Source organism: Schistocerca nitens, chromosome 10, assembly GCF_023898315.1.
Source record: "Schistocerca nitens isolate TAMUIC-IGC-003100 chromosome 10, iqSchNite1.1, whole genome shotgun sequence".
Classification (NCBI taxonomy): Eukaryota; Metazoa; Arthropoda; class Insecta; order Orthoptera; family Acrididae; genus Schistocerca; species Schistocerca nitens.
Genome location: NC_064623.1, coordinates 35,232,609 through 35,251,866, shown reverse-complemented (window position 1 = coordinate 35,251,866; position 19,258 = coordinate 35,232,609). Strand labels below are relative to the sequence as shown.

General features: G+C 45.1%; 1 protein-coding gene across 2 annotated transcripts in view; it reads right to left on the bottom strand.

Moving 5' to 3' along the window:
- Positions 1 to 19,258, bottom strand: part of LOC126210629 (uncharacterized) — a 186,270-nt gene that overhangs the window by 72,783 nt on the left and 94,229 nt on the right. Inside the window, exon 2 of one of the 2 annotated variants that reach the window (XM_049939932.1) lies at positions 11,008 to 11,245. The exons of the other annotated variant lie outside the window; for it this stretch is intronic. Coding sequence (XP_049795889.1) covers positions 11,008 to 11,245 — 238 coding nt within the window. The remainder of the gene's footprint in view (positions 1 to 11,007; positions 11,246 to 19,258) is intronic. 2 annotated transcript variants of the gene reach the window in all.

Here is a 19,258-nt window from a genome sequence, read left to right as displayed (position 1 = left end):
CACGCCGGGTGATACGCCAGTATGGCGATGACGAATACACGCTTCCATTGTGCGTTCACCACGATGTCGCAAAACACGGATGCGACCATCATGATGCTGTAAACAGAACCTGGGTTCATCCGAAAAAATGACTTTTTGCCATTCGTGCATCCAGGTTCGTCGTCGAGTACACCATCGCAGGCGCTCCTGTCTCTATGCAGAGTCAAGGGTAACCGCAGCCATGGTCTTCGAGCTGATAGTCCATGCTGCTGCAAACGTCGTCGAACTGTTCGTGCAGATGGTTGCTGTCTTGCAAACGTCCCCATCTGTTGACTCAGTGATCGAGACGTGGCTGCACCATCCGTCTCAACCATGCGGATAAGATGCTTGCCATTTCGACTGCTAGTGATACGCATGTGTACGCATTCTAATCTTTTCCGAGTCTTGGCAATTTTTGCTTCTTTGTGAATTTTCTTTGTCTCATTACTTTATGCGCAGTGGAAACCATTCACATGGGTTACTATTAGACTTCGTTGGCCCTCTGCCATTATCCTTTGTCTGTTCAAATGTGTCGTCTGTAAGATATTAATTGTTCGTGATGCGTGGTGTGACATTACTAAAATATGGCGACAGTACGTAGAAATTGTGTGCCCACGTACCACGTGGGCACACGAGTCTGTTGTCAAACGTATGGCGTTTCACAAGCAATTGTACTTAGTTACCAGGCAACAGCAGTCTATAGATGCATTACATCAGTGTTTTAAGGAATAAATAATTTTGCCTCCAATGTTATCCAGTGTACCGATGCTACGTCTCAGTTAACTACGCCATTTACCGAGTTGTTTTCCTTGTTAGCCCATCCATAGTGTTTCCATGTGCACAGGTCCAATAATTAGTTATTCTTATTTAAAACAAATGCTCTGGAATAGATTTTGTTTTCAGCAATGTTGCTGCAAGCTGCCTTATGCACAGTATTCACGCACTCTTTACTTTATTCAATATTTGATTGACCAGTACAATGCGTGGATCATATTAGTAATTATATTCCATTTTTATCACTTACTTCACTATGAATGTACTTTTGTGAGTTTTCTTATGAATAAATTAAGTAATTATCCAACTCAGCGCAACCTCTTATTTGTTGTGTGGCTAGCGTTGGTGGCGACCAAATCTTTTACGCTGATTTCAATGTCTGATAGCATTTTCTTATTAAAAGCGCGCGTGGCTCTTTCAGCCATTGGGATACATTCAAAGTGCGCTTTACGCTACTTACACATTCTACGGAAGGCGTTCTACCTCCTACATGTTAATGACGAATATGCTGCCATGTACCCTACGTTCGCCTAAAGAGACCGACAACCCCTTAGACACTGAAGCATTACGGGGTTGCATACGTGCAAGGCGTAGCCTCCCCGGCCAGCGTCGAACAAGGACGACAGGCGGCAAGAAAATCGTCGCCAGAGGTCCTCCGAGCCAGGGACCTATTTCCTCGGGCATGTCACATGTGCGGAACTGGATCTTCCGTGTCCCGGGTATACAGCCCGGCGCAAGCCAACAAGTCGGCAGTCAGCTGCACCGGAGCTCCGGGCCAGTTACTGCGCCGGTTCTTAGCAGCCCACCAGTCAGAGCCCGGTCGGAAGCCGTCACAGTGGGACCAACGACATTCCATCGACACCGCGAGACGTACCTGTCGGCCAACAATGCCGAACGCTCAGCTCTGTCTTTAGCGACTATCAGTGGCACAGTCTTCATGTCTCTCTACGTTTATGCAATGTTCCGGGCCTGTATCAGAAGTTGTAATAGTTTTTTGTTGAAGAGAATTTTTCCTTTGTTATTAAATTTCTCTACTGTGCTCCGAATAAACAGCTGTTCTTGATTACCTCCGTTTTATTATTGAGCCCTATATTTGGGGCGACTTGTTTTCCCGGGTCGTGTGAGTGGGCGAGTTTGGTACTCAGGAGGATCTAGGTCCGTGCAGTGCCAGAACACGCTGTGGCCGCTGGCGGTACGCATGGACATTTCACAATATATATAAATGACCTAGTAGATAATGTCGGAAGTTCCATGCGGCTTTTCACGGATGATGCTGTAGTATACAGAGAAGTTGCAGCATTAGAAAATTGCAGCAAAATGCAGGAAGATCTGCAGCGGATAGGCACTTGGTGCGGGAGTGGCAACTGACCCATAACATAGACAAATGTAATGTATTGCGAATACATAAAAAGAAGGATCCTTTATTTTATATGATAGCGGAACAAACACTGGTAGCAGTTACTTCTGTAAAATACCTGGGAGTATGCGTGCGGAACGATTTGAAGTGGAATGATCATTAAAAAAAAATTATTGTTGGTAAGCCGGGTGCCACGTTTAGATTCATTGGGAGAGTCCTTAGAAAATGTAGTCCATCAACAAAGGAGGTGGCTTACAAAACACTCGTTCGACCTATACCTGAGTATTTCTCAACAGTGTGGGATCCGTACCAGGTCGGGTTGACAGAGGAGATAGACAAGATCCAAAGAAGAGCGGCGCGTTTCGTCACAGGGTTATTTGGTGAGCGTGATAGCGTTACGGACATGTTTAGCAAACTCAAGTGGCAGACTCTGCAAGAGAGGCGCTCTGCATCGCGGTGTAACTTGCTGTCCAGGTTTCGAGAGGGTGCGTTTCTGGATGAGGTATCGAATATATTGCTTCCCCCTACTTATACCTGCCGAGATCACGAATGTAAAATTAGAGAGATTCGAGCGCGCACGGAGGCTTTCCGGCAGTCGTTCTTCCCGCGAACCCTACGTGACTGGAACAGGAAAGGGAGGTAATGACAGTTGCACGTGAAGTGCCCTCCGCCACACACCGTTGGGTGGCTACCGGAGTATAAATGTAGATGTAGATGTAGACTGCCGGATGGAAGGGTTGTGGTCATCAGAGTGCACGACTTCGTCGTAAACCGGATCCAGCAAGCTTTAAGATGAGTGCATTTCATTCCAAGTAGAGAAACCTCCACCATTGTGACATCTCGCGATTCTCCAGTGACTTGAATTCGTGTTGCTGCTCTTAGCGTCGGCGAGACGAAGAGCAGCGAGTGGACTGCTTTGGGAAGGCGGATCTGATTAGCTTTCCTCGACTTCTTATTACTATTTACTGCGTTCAACCTCTTACAATTTGTTAAGTTCAACCAACGGCAATTTTTCTTGTGTGGTGGCCTCTAACGCCCTAGTTACCTGCCCAGCCGGTTAGTGTATGTAACGGCAGCGTACATTTCCTCGCCTTGCCGCTGCTGTCCGGTAGAGCGTGTAGCTATGACAGCTTTCTTGATTGTAGGCCGGTTGGTGATTCTTCTACACTGGTGGTAGTGATTCCTTTCTCGTTCTGGGCGCTCTAAACACACTGTTCTCGTCGTAGTGCACACCGCCGGTTCCGGCTTTTGCGTATTGTTCCATCGTTGCATTTGATTTATCGGACGTCAGGTAGCTTCAGCAAGATTATCATAGTCATTCGTTAGACTGCCACCAGTGTGAGTTACCATCTCGTAAAGTGCATGCAACTCTTGTCTGGCTATCTTATCGCTCGCGAAAGTGTTTGTTGCCGGACCTCCTCAGAGTTTGATTCCTGGAGCACCGTCTGGATCAGTTGCTTGTTTCTTTTTTTTAATTTTTGCTATTTGCTGTTTTACAGCAGGTTTCAATTTTTTTGTAATATTGCCGTTCCTAGCGTGTAAGGCATTCATCCGTGATTGTGGTGATATGCTTTAAAATTCTAATTCGGTATTTGTATTTTAGCAGTAAGTCTTAAAACCTTAATTACTGCCATTCTTGGCGTCTGATGCCGTCTGCTGTTTTTGTGGCGACTTGCCTTTAATATTTCAATACCTGCAATTTGCAAATTGCAGCGAGTTTTAAACAATTCTTAATTTATTGCCATTCATGGCGAGTAAGGCCTTCTGTGCAGATCACAGTGGCTTGCTTTCAAATCATTATCTGTTGTATCTGTATTTAATGGTGATTTGATAAATTCTAACTCACTGAAAACACTATTATTTACACTGTTGTTTATTCTTTCATTAATTACGTGTGGTATTTTTTAATTTATTGTTGACTCGGGAATTGCTGATATAAAACAGATTTTGTGTTACTGTAAAGGGCAACCAATAATGACTGACTATGGCCCCGTCCACAATCGTAACCGAATCCTGCCTTCCCCTGACTACCAGGTCACAATTATTGCTTCTCAAGCACTTTCCCGTGGGAGATATGGCGTCCCTTTTTGCAAGATGAGAAAAGCGGAATACGTTGCTGGTTTGACAAACACTCAAGTACCCTATCTCACCTCGACTGACATACAGTATCACCTGATCTAATGCCATCGACGATCTCTGGGAGTAATTGGAAAAGCGGCTGAAACATACCACTCAACGCCCCTGCAGTTCGGTGCCTCTAAGGGTTCAAAACATCAGGGAACGGCCTCAGCTGGCTGTAGCGTATCTGAAACCTGTTGGATCCTCTTCCTCGCGCGGATTGATGGCATCGTCAAGGCTAGAGTCAGTTCTGATTATATACGCTTTCCCGGCGTAATAAGTCTTGAAAGTCCCTTCGGGTTTGCTGCCGGATCCTAAAACCAACTTGACTCGATATTTCGGCCATCTAACTCATCGCCATCTTCAGGAGAATGCTGCTTCTGCTGATGAGTCCCGCTGAGAACTGACGCCACGCTGCAAATCGACGTCTGTGTAGGCCACCGTTCAGTAGACAGCGCATGCGCCGCCCATCACGGTTGTTACCCTCCAATACAGGGAGGCGGCGCCTCCCTTAGTGGAACACTGCTGGCAGCGATATATCGCACTCAGGCTGCACCGAAGAAGGTTCAATTTCGATGCGAGACAATACAGGATTCCTCGTCTTGCTAAGAGGGAACCCATTGTCACTGTTGATTAAATTATCCGCCAACCTTATTTTTAATCGCCTCTTTATAGACACTGTTCCAAAAACGGGAAATGTTGACAACTACGACAGTTTCATCAAATTTCATACTGTGTCCCTCATTTAAGCACACACATTAGAGTGTGTTCCGTCCAGCTTCTAAGATTAGGGCACTACTCGGCTCTGTGTGTAAGTAGGCTGTTTAGGTGTCAGTAGGCTGTTTAGGTTTTTATATTGGTAACGCCACGTAGCGCTCTGTATGAAAATCACTGGCTGTGCTGTGTGCAATCTGTGGCTGGTATTTTGAGAGCAGACTATCTGGACGTGTGTCCATCAGAGACAGTAAATTTGTAAGACTGGATGTCATGAACTGATATATATATATTATGACACTATTAAGGTGAATACAAGGTAAATACATGTAGGTGAATATGGATTGGGGCTAAGAAATGAAAGAGGAAGCCGCCTGGTAGAATTTTGCACAGAGCACAACATAATCATAGCTAACACTTGGTTTAAGAATCACGAAAGAAGGTTGTATGGTTGTATACATGGAAGAACCCTGGAGATACTAAAAGGTATCAGATAGATTATATAATGGTAAGACAGAGATTTAGGAACCAGGTTTTAAATTGTAAGACATTTCCAGGGGCAGATGTGGACTCTGACCACAATCTATTGGTTATGACCTGTAGATTAAAACTGAAGAAACTGCAAAAAGGTGGGAATTTAAGGAGATGGGACCTGGATAAACTGAAAGAACCAGAGGTTTTACAGAGTTTCAGGGAGAGCATTAGGGAACAATTGACAGGAATGGGGGAAAGAAATACAGTAGAAGAAGAATGGGTAGATTTCAGAGATGCAGTAGTGATGGCAGCAGAGGATCAAGTAGGTAAAAAGACGAGGGCTAGTAGAAATCCTTGGGTAACAGAAGAAATATTGAATTTAATTGATGAAAGGAGAAAATATAAAAATGCAGTAAATGAAGCAGGCAAAAAGGAATACAAACGTCTCAAAAATGAGATCGACAGGAAGTGCAAAATGGCTAAGCAGGGATGGTTAGAGGACAAATGTAAGGATGTAGAGGCTTATCTCACTAGGGGTAAGATAGATACTGCATACAGGAAAATTAAAGAGACCTTTGGAGAAAAGAGAGCCACTTGTATGAACATCAAGAGCTCAGATGGAAACCCAGTTCTAAGCAAAGAAGGGAAGCAGAAAGGTGGAAGGTGTATATAGAGGGTCTATACAAGGGCGATGTGCTTGAGGACAATATTATGGAAATGGAAAAGGATGTAGATGAAGATGAAATGGGAGATGCAATACTGCGTGAAGAGTTTGACAGAGCACTGAAAGACCTGAGTCGAAACAAGGCCCCCGGAGTAGACAACATTCCATTGGAACTACCGACGGCCTTGGGAGAGCCACTCCTGAAAAAACTCTACCATCTGGTGAGCAAGATGTATGAAACAGGCGAAATACCCTCAGACTTCAAGAAGAATAATTCCAATCCCAAAGAAAGCAGGTGTTGACAGATGTGAAAATTACGGAACAATCAATTTAATAAGCCACAGCTGCAAAATGCTGACGCGAATTTTTTATAGACGAATGGAAAAACTGGTAGAAGTCGACCTCGGGGAAGATCAGTTTGGATTCCGTAGAAATGTTGGAACACGTGAGGCAATACTGACCTCACGACTTATCTTAGAAGAAAGATTAAGGAAAGGCAAACCTACGTTTCTAGCATTTGTAGACTTAGAGAAAGCTTTTGACAATGTTGACTGGAATACTCTCTTTCAAATTCTAAAGGTGTCAGGGGTAAAATACAGGGTGCGAAAGGCTATTTACAATTTGTACAGAAACCAGATGGCAGTTATAAGAGTCGAGGGACATGAAAGGGAAGCAATGGTTGAGAAGGGAGTAAGACAGGGTTGTAGCCTCTCCCCGATGTTATTCAATCTGTATATTGAGCAAGCAGTAAAGGAAACAAAAGAAAAATTCGGAGTAGGTATTAAAATCCATGGAGAAGAAATATTTAAAATTTGAGGTTCGCCGATGGCATTGTAATTCTGTCAGAGACAGCAAAGGACTTGGAAGAGCAGTTGAATGGAATGGACAGTGTCTTGAAACGAGGATATAAGATGAACATCAACAAAAGCAAAACGAGGATAATGGAATGTAGTCGAATTAAGTCGGGTGATGCTGAGGGTATTAGATTAGGAAATGAGACACTTAAAGTAGTAAAGGAGTTTTGCTATTTGGGGAGCAAAATAACTGATGATGGTCGAAGTAGAGAGGATATAAAATGTAGACTGGCAATGGCAAGGAAAGCGTTTCTGAAGAAGAGAAATTTGTTAACATCGAGTATAGATTTAAGTGTCAGGAAGTCATTTCTGAAAGTATTTGTATGGAGTGTAGCCATGTATGGAAGTGAAACATGGACGATAAATAGTTTGGACAAGAAGAGAATAGAAGCTTTCGAAATGTGGTGCTACAGAAGAATGCTGAAGATTAGATGGGTAGATCACATAACTAATGAGGAAGTATTGAATAGGATTGGGGAGAAGAGAAGTTTGTGGCACAACTTGACTAGAAGAAGGGATCGGTTGGTAGGACATGTTCTGAGGCATCAGGGGATCACCAATTTAGTATTGGAGGGCAGCGTAGAGGGTAAAAATCGTAGAGGGAGACCAAGAGATGAATACACTAAACAGATACAGAAGGATGTAGGTTGCAGTAGGTACGGGGAGATGAAGAAGCTTGCACAGGATAGAGTCGCATGGAGAGCTGCATCAAACCAGTCTCAGGACTGAAGACCACAACAACAACAACAACATTGTTTGTTCTGTATCAAAATCCTTAATTTTCCAACTATGCCTATCAGTAGTTAGTGACTTCAGTAGTTTGAATCTTTTATTTAGCTGGCAGTATTGGCGCTCGCTGTATTGCAGTAGTTCGAGTAACGAAGATTTTTGTGAGGTAAGTGATTCATGAAAGGTATAGGTTATTGTTAGTAAGGGCAATTCTTTTGTAGGTATTATTGAAAGTCAGATTGCGTTGCGCTAAAAATATTGTGTGTCATTTTAGTGTTGATCAGAATAAGTTTGAAAATCAAATAACGTAAGGGGGTTTATCAGCACAATCATTCATAAATTTTTGTAAGGGGAGGTTTCATGTGAAAGATGATTTGGGGCTTAGGAAACCTGGTGTGTACAAAATTCCGTGTCAATGTGGAAAGGCTTACATTGGCCGTTCGACTCACACAGTGCATGACAGGTGTGTGGAACATCGCCGTCATACGAGGCAGTAAAATCGGTAGTAGCAGAACACTGCCTAAATGAGGGACACAGTGTGAAATTTGATGAAACTGTCGTAGTTGCCAACATTTCCGGTTTTTGGAACAGCGTCTATAAAGAGGCGATTGAAATTAGGTTGGCGGATAATTTAAGGGGGGTAGGACGCCAAACGGGCCGACTTGGAACAGGAGAGGCACCACAGGACATTTTAATTTACACTGTCTATACTTTTACAAATAAATTCATAAAGCTTTGTTAACATGACCAGGAAGGATTCAGGTTTCACACTCACAGCAGAGGAAGTTCCAAAACATAACAAAACATTTTTTTTTCATGTGAAATTTCATCATTTTTTCACTTGGTATTGGCTGCGTTTGTTCCTGTAGGTACACTTTCCTTCGTAAGTAAGAGAGATTCTTCGATGAATTTTTCACATAATACAAACCATACTTACAGGTGTATGAAACTCTAGAATTTCCCAAATCTGTTAAAAACTGTGGTAAAAATTGAGATAATTATGAAATTCGAGTTTTCTCTAAACACAAAGTTTAAAATGTAACAGCCCATTCATTTTTCCATAAATTCAAGAGTTTCATACACCTGTCAGTACGGTTTGCAAGCTGTGCAAAATTCATCGAAGAATCTCCCTTACTTATGAAGAAAAGTGTACCTATAGCAACAAATGAAGCCAACAATAAGTGAAAAAAAGTATGAAATTTCACGTTTAAAAAACATTATTTTTTCGTGTTTTTGAACTTTCACTGCTATGAGTGTGAATTCTGAATCCTTCCTGGTCATGCTGACATAGTTTTATGAATTTATTTGTAAAAGTATAGACAGTGCAAATTAAAATGTCCTGTGTTGCCTCTCCTTCTCGAAGTCGGTCCGTTTGACGTCCTCCCCCCTTAATCAAAAGAGACAATGGGCTCCCTCTTAGCAAGACGTGGAATCCTATTGTCTCGCATCGAAATTGAACGTTCTTGGGTGCAACCCTGAGTGCGATATATCGCGGCCAGCAGTGTTCCACCAAGGGCGGCGCCACCTCCCTGTCTTGGGGGGCAGCAACCGTGATGGGTGGCGCATGCGCCGTGTACTGAACGGTGGCCTATATAGGACGTCAATTTGCAGCCTAGCGTCAGTTCTCAGTGGGAATCATCAGCAGAAGCAGCATTCTCCTGAAGATGGAGACCAGTTGAACCGCCGAAATATCGAGTCAAGTTTATTTTGGGATCCGGCAGCAAACACGAAGAGACTTTCTAGAGACAGTTCTACAAGATTTTGGCATGCTCTCGCCTAGGGTGTCTATTTGATCTCAGATATTAGTCTCGAGGTATGTTGTTGTTGTTGTGGTCTTCAGTCCTGAGACTGGTTTGGTGCAGCTCTCCATTCTACTCTATTCTGTGCAAGCTTCTTCATCTCCGAGTACCTACTGCAACCTACATCCTTCTGAATCTGCTTAATGTATTCATCTCTTGGTCTCCCTCTACGGTTTTTACCCTCCACACTGACCTCCAATGCTAAATTTGTGATCCCTTGATGCCTCAGAAGATGCCCTACCAACCGGTCCCTTCTTCTTGTCAAGTTGTGCCACAAACTCCTCTTCTCCCCTATTGTATTCAATACCTCCTCATTAGTAACGTGATCTACCCATCTAATCTTCAGCGTTCTTCTGTAGCACCACATTTCGAAAGCTTCTATTTTCTTCCTGTCGAAACTATTTATCGTCCATGTTTCACTTCCTGACACTTAAATCTATACTCGATGTTAACAAATTTCTCTTCTTCAGAAACGCTTTCCTTGTCATTGCCAGTCTACGTTTTATATCCTCTCTACTTCGACCAGTATCAGTTATTTTGCTCCCCAAATAGCAAAACTCCTTTACTACTTTAAGTGTCTCATTTCCTAATCTAATTCCCTCAGCATCACCCGACTTAATTTGACTACATTCCATTATCCTCTTTTTGTTTTGTTGATGTTCATCTTATATCCTCCTTTCAAGACACTGTCCATTCCGTTCAACTGCTCTTCCAAGTCCTATGCTGTCTCTGATAGAATTACAATGGCATCGGCGAACCTCAAAGTTTTTATTTCTTCTCCGTGGATTTTAATGCCTACTCCGAACTTTTCTTTTGTTTCCTTTACTGCTTGCTCAATATACAGATTGAATAACATCGGGGAGAGGCTAAAACCCTGTCTCACTCCCTTCCCAACCACTGTTTCCCTTTTGTGTCCCTCGACTCTTATAATTGCCATCTGGTTTCTGTACAACTTGTAAATAGCCTTTCGCGCCCTGTATTTTACCCCTGCCACCTTTAGAATTGGAATGAGAGTATTCCAGTCAACATTGTCAAAAGCTTTCTCTAAGTCTACAAATGCTAGAAACGTAGGTTTGCCTTTCCTTAATCTTTCTTCTAAGATAAGTCGTGAGGTCAGTATTGCCTCACGTGTTCCAACATTTCTACGGAATCCAAACTGATCTTCCCCGAGGTCGACTTCTACCAGTTTTTCCATTCGTCTATAAAGAATTCGCGTCAGCATTTTGCAGCTGTGACTTATTAAAGTGATAGTTCGGTTATTTTCACATCTGTCAACACCTGCTTTCTTTGGGATTGGAATTATTATATTCTTCTGGATGTTTGAGGGTACTTCGCCTGTCTCATACATCTTGCTCATGACTGGCTCTCCCAAGGCCGTCAGTAGTTCTAATGGAATGTTGTCTCGAGGTATAGGAAAAGTGAATGGCAGTGTAAGAACAAATGTAAGAAGAGTACAAGAGTAGTAGATGTAAGATTGGTGGTTGGGGCTTTCAGTGGCGTACGTACCCCGACGCAGAGCAGAAGTCGATGCAGTCGGCAGCGACGAAGCACGCGAGGTCCATAGCGAGCTGGTTGTTGGCCGTTGTGTCAGTGAGGCCGGCGAGAGCAGCCAGGCCGTCGTCGCAACCCTCGTAGCCGAGGCTATAGCGTCCCAGCGTCCAGTTTGTTATCAGGCGAAGCGTGGCACGCACCGCGTTGGACTGATACTGGAGGGTCTTGTAGGTTATCAACACGTCAGTGTTTTCTGCAAAACGTTGTAACGTATTACTATCTTTACGACGTTTCTCGTCGAGTCATATGAGTTACTTGCATTTCTAGCTGCTTTTCTCACACAAATAATGATAAAAATTCAGAAATTCAGGATCGCCACCAGCCCAAGGCCTTCCTAACCATTTCCAAAACTAAACGGAGCTCGAAAATATTAGTGTAATGACTTTAATAATTTAACTACAAGTACGCAAATTTCTTCAAGCAGCCAGATAAATAGCACTCCGTGTCGTGCATGAAGCAACTTCCAGAATGAGATTTTCACTCTGCAGCGGAGTGTGCGCTGATATGAAACTTCCTGGCAGCTTAAAACTGTGTGCCCGACCGAGACTCGAACTCACAGTTTTAACGTGCCAGGAATTTTCATATCGGCGCACACTCCGCTGCAGAGTGAAAATCTCATTCTGGAAACATCCCCCCGGCTGTGGCTAAGCCATGTCTCCGCAGTATCCTTTCTTTCAGGAGTGCTGGTTCTGCAATATTCGCAGGAGAGCTGCTGTAAAGTCTGGATGGTAGGAGACGAGGTACTGGCAGAAGTAAAGCTGTGAGGAGCGGGCGTGAGTCGTGCTCGGGTAGCTCAGGTGGCTGTCTGCCGCCGGCAGTGCTGTGAGGCGGTCACGCGCCAGAGCGCTGCGGGCGAGGCGCGCACGGTGTGTTTGTGTTTACTTCGGCCGCTGTCAGTGCCGTTTTCCCTTCTAGACCACCATGGCGCACAACTATCGGAAGAAGACATTACGTTCCGACTTTTGTTCCGACTTCGCCCGACCCGAGGCCCTGGAGGTAGAACGATTTATACGCGATGAAGTTAAAATACCACCAACGGATCTAATTGGTATCCACTTGTCCATAGTTAGCAGTAGCGTCTACGTCAAACTGATCAATGATGCGGCGTGCGACAGGGTGCTTCAAGAGGCAAAACGTGGACTGCGCTTCTGTCATTCCGACGGCAACGTCGGACCCGTTACCGTGGATCACGCAGGTCTCGGCACACGGACGATAAGGATCTTCGAACTGCCGTTCGAACTACCTGCAGACGTCGTCATCGAGGCGCTCCGTCACTATGGCAACGTTCTGGAACATGTTGCCGAACGATGGGTACAATTTCAAACCTATCCAGTTTTAAACGGTGTTCGACAGGTCCGCATCGAGTTGCAGAAACACGTGCCTTCCTATCTACGTATCGGAGGCTGCCGTGCCATTATAATGTACGACGGCCAACCTCGGACCTGTTCCGGTTGCGGGAAAGAAGGTCACCTACGGTCAGAATGCATTCAACGACGTGTCGCGCAGCTCCCGTTGTCGGAAGCGTCCGTCACACCCACGACGACCGCCCTGCCGGTCACTTACGCAGCGGCCCTCGCCACGTCTACAGTTTCGTCCAGTCCGTCGCCCGGTCCTTCCGATCGGCACGTCCCACCGTCCCAGTGCGGACGTCCCACCTGACAACCTTGCCGCCGAACAGGCTCCCGCACCGGACGCTGAGGAGAACAGTACTTCTTCACAACACCTGTTTGACCATTTCATTGTACCCACCGACCCCTTCGAACCAGGTCGACGCTCCTCCTTGCCGTCGTCCGACACTGAGGAACACGTGGGCAAACAACGCTCGCCACGTAGGCGCAAACGCCGCCGCCGTTCACCCACGGGCTCTCAAAGCGTCGCCACCCGCGACGACGAAGACGACACCCAACCAGCCGACATTTCCACACAAAGGTCCGCGGACAACTTTCACGATGAACAAGACGTTTCGGAGGACGGGACCACTATGGAGGTCGCCACGCACAATGTAACGATCGGTGCGCCGGTTGAGACGCCTGTCTCCCCGCCGACAGCTCCAGATCTCTCTCACCACGACGCAATTCCCATGGACATTGGACAGACCCACGGCACAGGAGCATGGGCCGATGACATTGAGGAAGATACGCCCCCTCCTCCGGATTAGTTGCCTCCGCCGGACAAGGCTGCCTGTTAACATCAAAAGCGAGGCACTGCAGCTGATGGGACGGGACTTCCTGTCGGTGCCCTCCTCTTACTTTCCTTGGTGATGGTAGATGCGCGTCCACCACCACTGAAACAAACATACCGGTTTGCCACACTGAACATCAACATGATCGGCACTGCACCCAAGCTGCAACTCCTATGTGACATGCTTCGGGCCTCTGACGTCGACGTCGCCCTTCTTCAGGAAGTACGCGTTTACCACCAGTCTACGGCTGCGACTCATACACGTCCACATGTGATCAATCAGGGCGAGGAGTGGCTTTCTACATACGCGAAGGAATCCCACTCAAGGACACGACAATCCTTCCCTGTGGAAGAGGCATGGCTGTTACCATCTTCGACACGCGCGTCATCAATATCTACGCTCCGTCTGGCTCCACGAACCGTCGGCAGCGGTCCACTTTCTTCGGACATGACGTGGCGCCCCTGTTTTCTGGACGCTATGATCGCCTTATCATGGGAGGCGATTTCAACTGTGTCCTCCATCCGCAGGACCAAATGCCTGGTTATTCGCCATGCCCGGCGCTGCTCACCTTAATCGAAGATTTTCATCTAGTGGACGTTTGGGAGAAAATTCATGGCAATACCCCCGGTTTCACCCATTATACAGCACATTCTGCGAGCATACTGGACCGGTTTTATGTCTCTGCCCACCTTGGCAATGAAGTCGCCCAAGCTGAACGATGGCCCCTCTATTTCGGACCACTGCGCCGTCATTTGTTCCCTGGCTCTGCCACCTCAGTCAGTGTGGCGCGGCAGAGGTTACTGGAAGCTTAATACCTCCCTCCTTAATGATCCACACTGCCGACAATATATTGCCACTACATGGGCGTCTTGCGAAAGACGCCTTCCGCAGTACACATCCACGTTCCATTGGTGGCTCACATGTGCCAAACGTACAATCAGAAAGGCCTTCATACAATGTGGCAAGGAAGCAGCAGCATGGCATCGAGACACCACAAATTTTCACTACGCCGTCCTCCGTGAGCTCGATGCACTCCCTCCATCACCTGACACCCATAGGGAACGACAACGTACTAAAGCTCGTCTCCTCTCTCTTCAACGTGCACGACTGCATGGTGTCGTGGTGCGTTCCCGACGACAAGACCTCCTCCACGACGAAACCCCATCCACAATCCATGCCGCATCCGTCCATAGTCGTCGACGTCGACTTTTCGTCCCCAACATCACGACCTCCGATGGTGTTCACCACACAACACAGGCGGCAGTGGTGTCTGCCTTTGCTGAACATTATCGCCAATTTTATGATGATGAACCGATGGCGACGCCCATTTCTGATGATCTCCGTCCTTCCCCTGATCGGACCCTCACCGTAGCGGAGTCAACGTCCATGATGTCTGCAATCACCGCAGAAGAGGTGGTAGATGCGATCAACAAGGGGGCCAAGAACAAATCAACAGGCCCATGATGACGTAATTCGTCTGAATGATATCAAAAAAATAAAAGCCAAGTTATTAAGCATTAAACGGAAACAGATAGAGGGACTCAAAATTAAATCGAAACCCACATCAGTCGTAGCAGATGAAACAGCTTCTCTGTATCACTTGGTGCGGCATGCTAAAAACAGACGTCGAACTTTAATTGATGAAGTCCAGACACATACTGGTACGAGGCTCACATGCGAGAAAGAAATACTGGACGAAGTCCATAGGTACTATGAAACCCTATATACCCCTACCACAATGGAAGAAGCAGCTCTCGAGGACTTTCTCACTATTTTAGGTCCACAATTGTCGGGAACAGACAACGCTGACATCCTGTCACCTATTACTAAAGATGAAGTGCATGAGGCAGTGCGTAACTCACCTCTCAAAAACTCTCCGGGACTTGATGGCCTCCCTGTGGAGTTTTATGACCGCTACTAGTCAATAATTGGGGACAAGATCACTTCCATGGCAAATGATGTCCTGAACGGAAAACTGGTCCCTGCAGAGTTTAAGGAAAGTAGAATAGTACTGATTCCTAAGAGTAAAGGCAAAACCAACTTAAACAATTTTGGGCCTCTTTCGCTACTAAATTCTGATTACAAAATAATTTCGCGTATCATCAACAAAACACTCTCTGCCTTTTCCAACAAAATATTGAGTCATCATCAATCTTGTTCTCCGACCAGAACGATATTCGCAAGTCTATCTCCATACAGAGACGTCATTGCAATTACCTCAGTGACAAGTATAAAATGTGCTTTAATCTTTATAGATTTCAACAAAGCTTTTGACCGCGTTAGTCATAGATACCTCTTCGCGACGCTGTCAAGAGTGGCTTTCCACCCCCAGATTGTGAACATGTTAAGGAATATTGCAACAGGAATAAATGCGAAAATAACAATCAATGGCCAAACATCTAAACCCATACAGATAAGGCGAAGGGTTCCACAGGGCAGCCCCTTATCTATGTTTTTATTTTCCGTATCTTTAGAGACCTTCCTCCGCACTGTCCACGCAAGATTAACGGGTATAACATTGAGTGGTGAGAAAACTGTCATACGAGCTTATGCTGATGACGTGGGCGTTGTAATAAGGAATAAGGAGGAGACAGTTACACTGGAAAGAGAAATCCAAAGATATTGTCTAGCGTCGGGAGCGACTGCAAATGAAAACAAAAGTCAAATATTGAATCTACGGGGCCTAGATCACCTTCGACTGGCATGGGCAAAACAAGACAACAAACATAAAACTTTGGGAATAACCTTAATGGCATGTCCGATGAAGATGGCTGCTTTTAACTGGACGGAAACTAGGAGGAAAGTTCATGGTGCTGTAATGGAGAACATCCATCGAACTATGGACCTGGTGCAAAAAGTCAGATTCATCAACTCCTGCGTTTTGTCTAAAGCGTATTTCACTGCGCAGGTATTTCCAATCCCTAAACTAGTAGCGAAAGGGATCATGTCCACTGTTACCAATTATTTATGGCGAGGAGACATATTCAGGGTTGGTGCGACTACCGTTATACTGGATGTCAGAAACGGGGGCCTCGGTTTGGTGGATATTCGCAATAAAGCGTCTGATCTGTTCCTCAAACGGACTTTCCATATACTCACAGAACTTCCACAATGTATAACCGCAAAGCTCTTTGAGGCTGTGACACCCCATAGCCTGCAAGCACCGATTGATGTGCTAAGGATTAATGCCCGTCTGCAGTATGTGAGGAACTTTTTCCTCGAAGCAAGTTATCTTAGTGACGAAATCAGAAGCAACACACGTATCACAGCGCGCGACATCATACTTGAAAGGAAGTTAAATGAGGGTAGAAACAAAATTGAAACGAAATTCCCAAATTGTGACTGGAAAGCTGTATGGCGGAACACCAACTATGCCGGGCTATCTACAGAGGCTATTTCCGCATGGTACAAAACAGTTAATAATGTCATCAGCACCAACGAGAGACTATATGGGATCGGTTTAAACCAGACACACCTTTGTGGAAAATGCAATCTGGTGGATACACTCATCCACAGATTCACCTGTGGTGGCAATGTGCATAACCGGAATAGGATCAGGCAATAAATCGCTTTTCTCACCAGATCCTCTACGGAATATAAAACGCCATCGCTCCTCCTGAGACCAGGCATGACATACTTTCCGAAATTAAAAACCAACGCCATTAGCCGGTTACTGGGAAAATATGTTAGTTATGTCATCCACAAACTTGGGTCGGACAACGAGATACAATTCCGCATTTACATGAAGTGTGAATATGCAAAAATCAGAACGTATCGAAACCACAAGAAGCACTACGGCAACATGCTGAAGATCGTTTTTGAAAGAATGGGTGTTGGTTAAATATGTGGAACCACTACAACACCTTGAACGAGAACGAAGAGAAGAAAATTAAAAGTCACTTGGTTTCTTATTATTATTTACTATTACCTTGCTTCCGGAATATTTTTTTTTTCTTTTTTCAAAACATTTTTTCAAAATTACTCGTGTTTGACTTCCAACGTATTTGTGTGATTCGAGAAGAATTGTTAAGTTTTTATCAGTGTTCAGTTTCTACTCAGAGAAGAGGTTTCTTTGTCTTTCTTACATCGGACAATGGGAATATTGTGTTAAGATTTCTGCACAGTGCTATGACCCAACAGGGAACATGAAAAAGGGGTGGCAGGGGTTTGGGCCTCGACGCACTGGCAGTGCCGTGAAGAGACCCCACTGCTAGTGCGGCGTCTACCACGCCCTGACCATCCTAAAAATACAAAAAAATATAAAAAAAATAAATAAAAAAGAAAAAGAAGATAAAAGTTGTTAATAAAAATTGGATTGCTGGAAAAAAGGATGGATATAAAAAAGTGGATAGAGAAAAAAACAAAAAAATGGAAAAAAGTGGTTAAAGAAAAGTTGTTAAAAAAAAGATGGATAGAGCATCTGCCATGTAAGCAGGAGATCCCGGGTTCGAGTCCCGGTCGGGGCACACAGTCTCATCCGCCCCGTTGACCGTTGTCAACGCCTGTAAGCAGCTCAGGGTGTTCATTTCATTGTAATTTTAACATTTCAACTCTAAGCTGAAGGCCACCATTAATTTCTTTGAAAGCCCGCAACCATGAGGGAGAGTATCAAAGAGAATAGCTCCTTCAGAGGCCTAGAAGACCATGATTCTATCGCCTGTGGCTGCGGTTTTAAGCTTTTTGTACGGAGGAGATGTGATATGAAGCCACACCATGGCTTGCAGTTCCGTTTCCGGTGCGAAGTGATGAACCTACATTTTATCGCCCGTGACGATGTTCGATGAGAAATGGTACTATCAGCCTTGTAGCAAGCAAACAGTTCCGCACAGATGGTCCTTCGTTGATCTTTATGGTCTTCTCTTAAGTGGAGATGATCCCAGTGGGCACACACATCTGTGTACCGCTACGGGTAGATGAGTGTGCCAGCACTAACAAAAGAAACGGACAGTTGAGCAGCGAGGTGCGTGTGACGCGTCGATCACTTCCAATGAGAGTGTTGGCACGTTCCAGCATTGCGGGCGGACCGCACACGGGGGATCGCACGGATTTGCACGACATCTTTGCGATGGTGACAGACACCTAGGAATTTTTATGTTTCTGCCCAGTCAGCAACTGTGATAAATTAATATTTCAAAAATCCGCCTCAGTTGCGAAATGTTACTGGTCTTTACCCAGGTTTCAGTTAATCTAGCCTTCTTCAGGAGCATAAAATAAACTAATACATGCCAGAATAAGACACAGTCAAACATAAAAAGCTTAAATACCGTGATACCAGGTCAACCTACGTTACTTACCTGAGGAACAGCCCCTTCGTGGAAAGCAGTCGATTAGCCGTGGACGCTACGTTGGAACCGACTGTGGCACGCGGATAGGTGCCGAGCAAGATGGCGGATCACGGAAAGTCAAAGGTGCCTGCCATTGGCTGTCTTTATGTTATGTACTGGGAAATTACCTATAACCTTAAACCATAAACCACACCAGTGGCAAGACGCAATCAATACCTTCACTGGGCGATAACAACGGCCAACTCACTGATAACAGTGCCACTAAAGCAGAGTTATTAAAAACGGTTTCCCGAAACTTCTTCACCGAAGAAGACGAACTAAATATTCCTGAATTCCAATCAAGAACAACTGCCAAGATGAGAAGCATAGAAGTAGATATCCTCGGTGTAACAAAGCAGCTTAAATCACTTAATAAAGAAAAGGCCTTCGGTCCAGATTGTATACCAGTCAGGTTCCTCTCAGAGTATGCTCATATAATAGCTCCGTATTTAGCAATTATATACAGCCGCTCGCTCACAGAAAGGTCCGTACCTAAAGACTGAAAAGTTGCTCAAGTCACACCAATACCCAAAAAGGGAAGGAGGAGTAATAAACTGAATTACAGGCCCATATCAGTAATGTCGATTTGCAGTGGCGTTTTGGAATGTATACCGTATTTGAACATCATAAAGTACATCGAAGAAAACGATTTATGGACACATAGTCGGCACTGATTCAGAAAATACCATTCTTGCGAAAC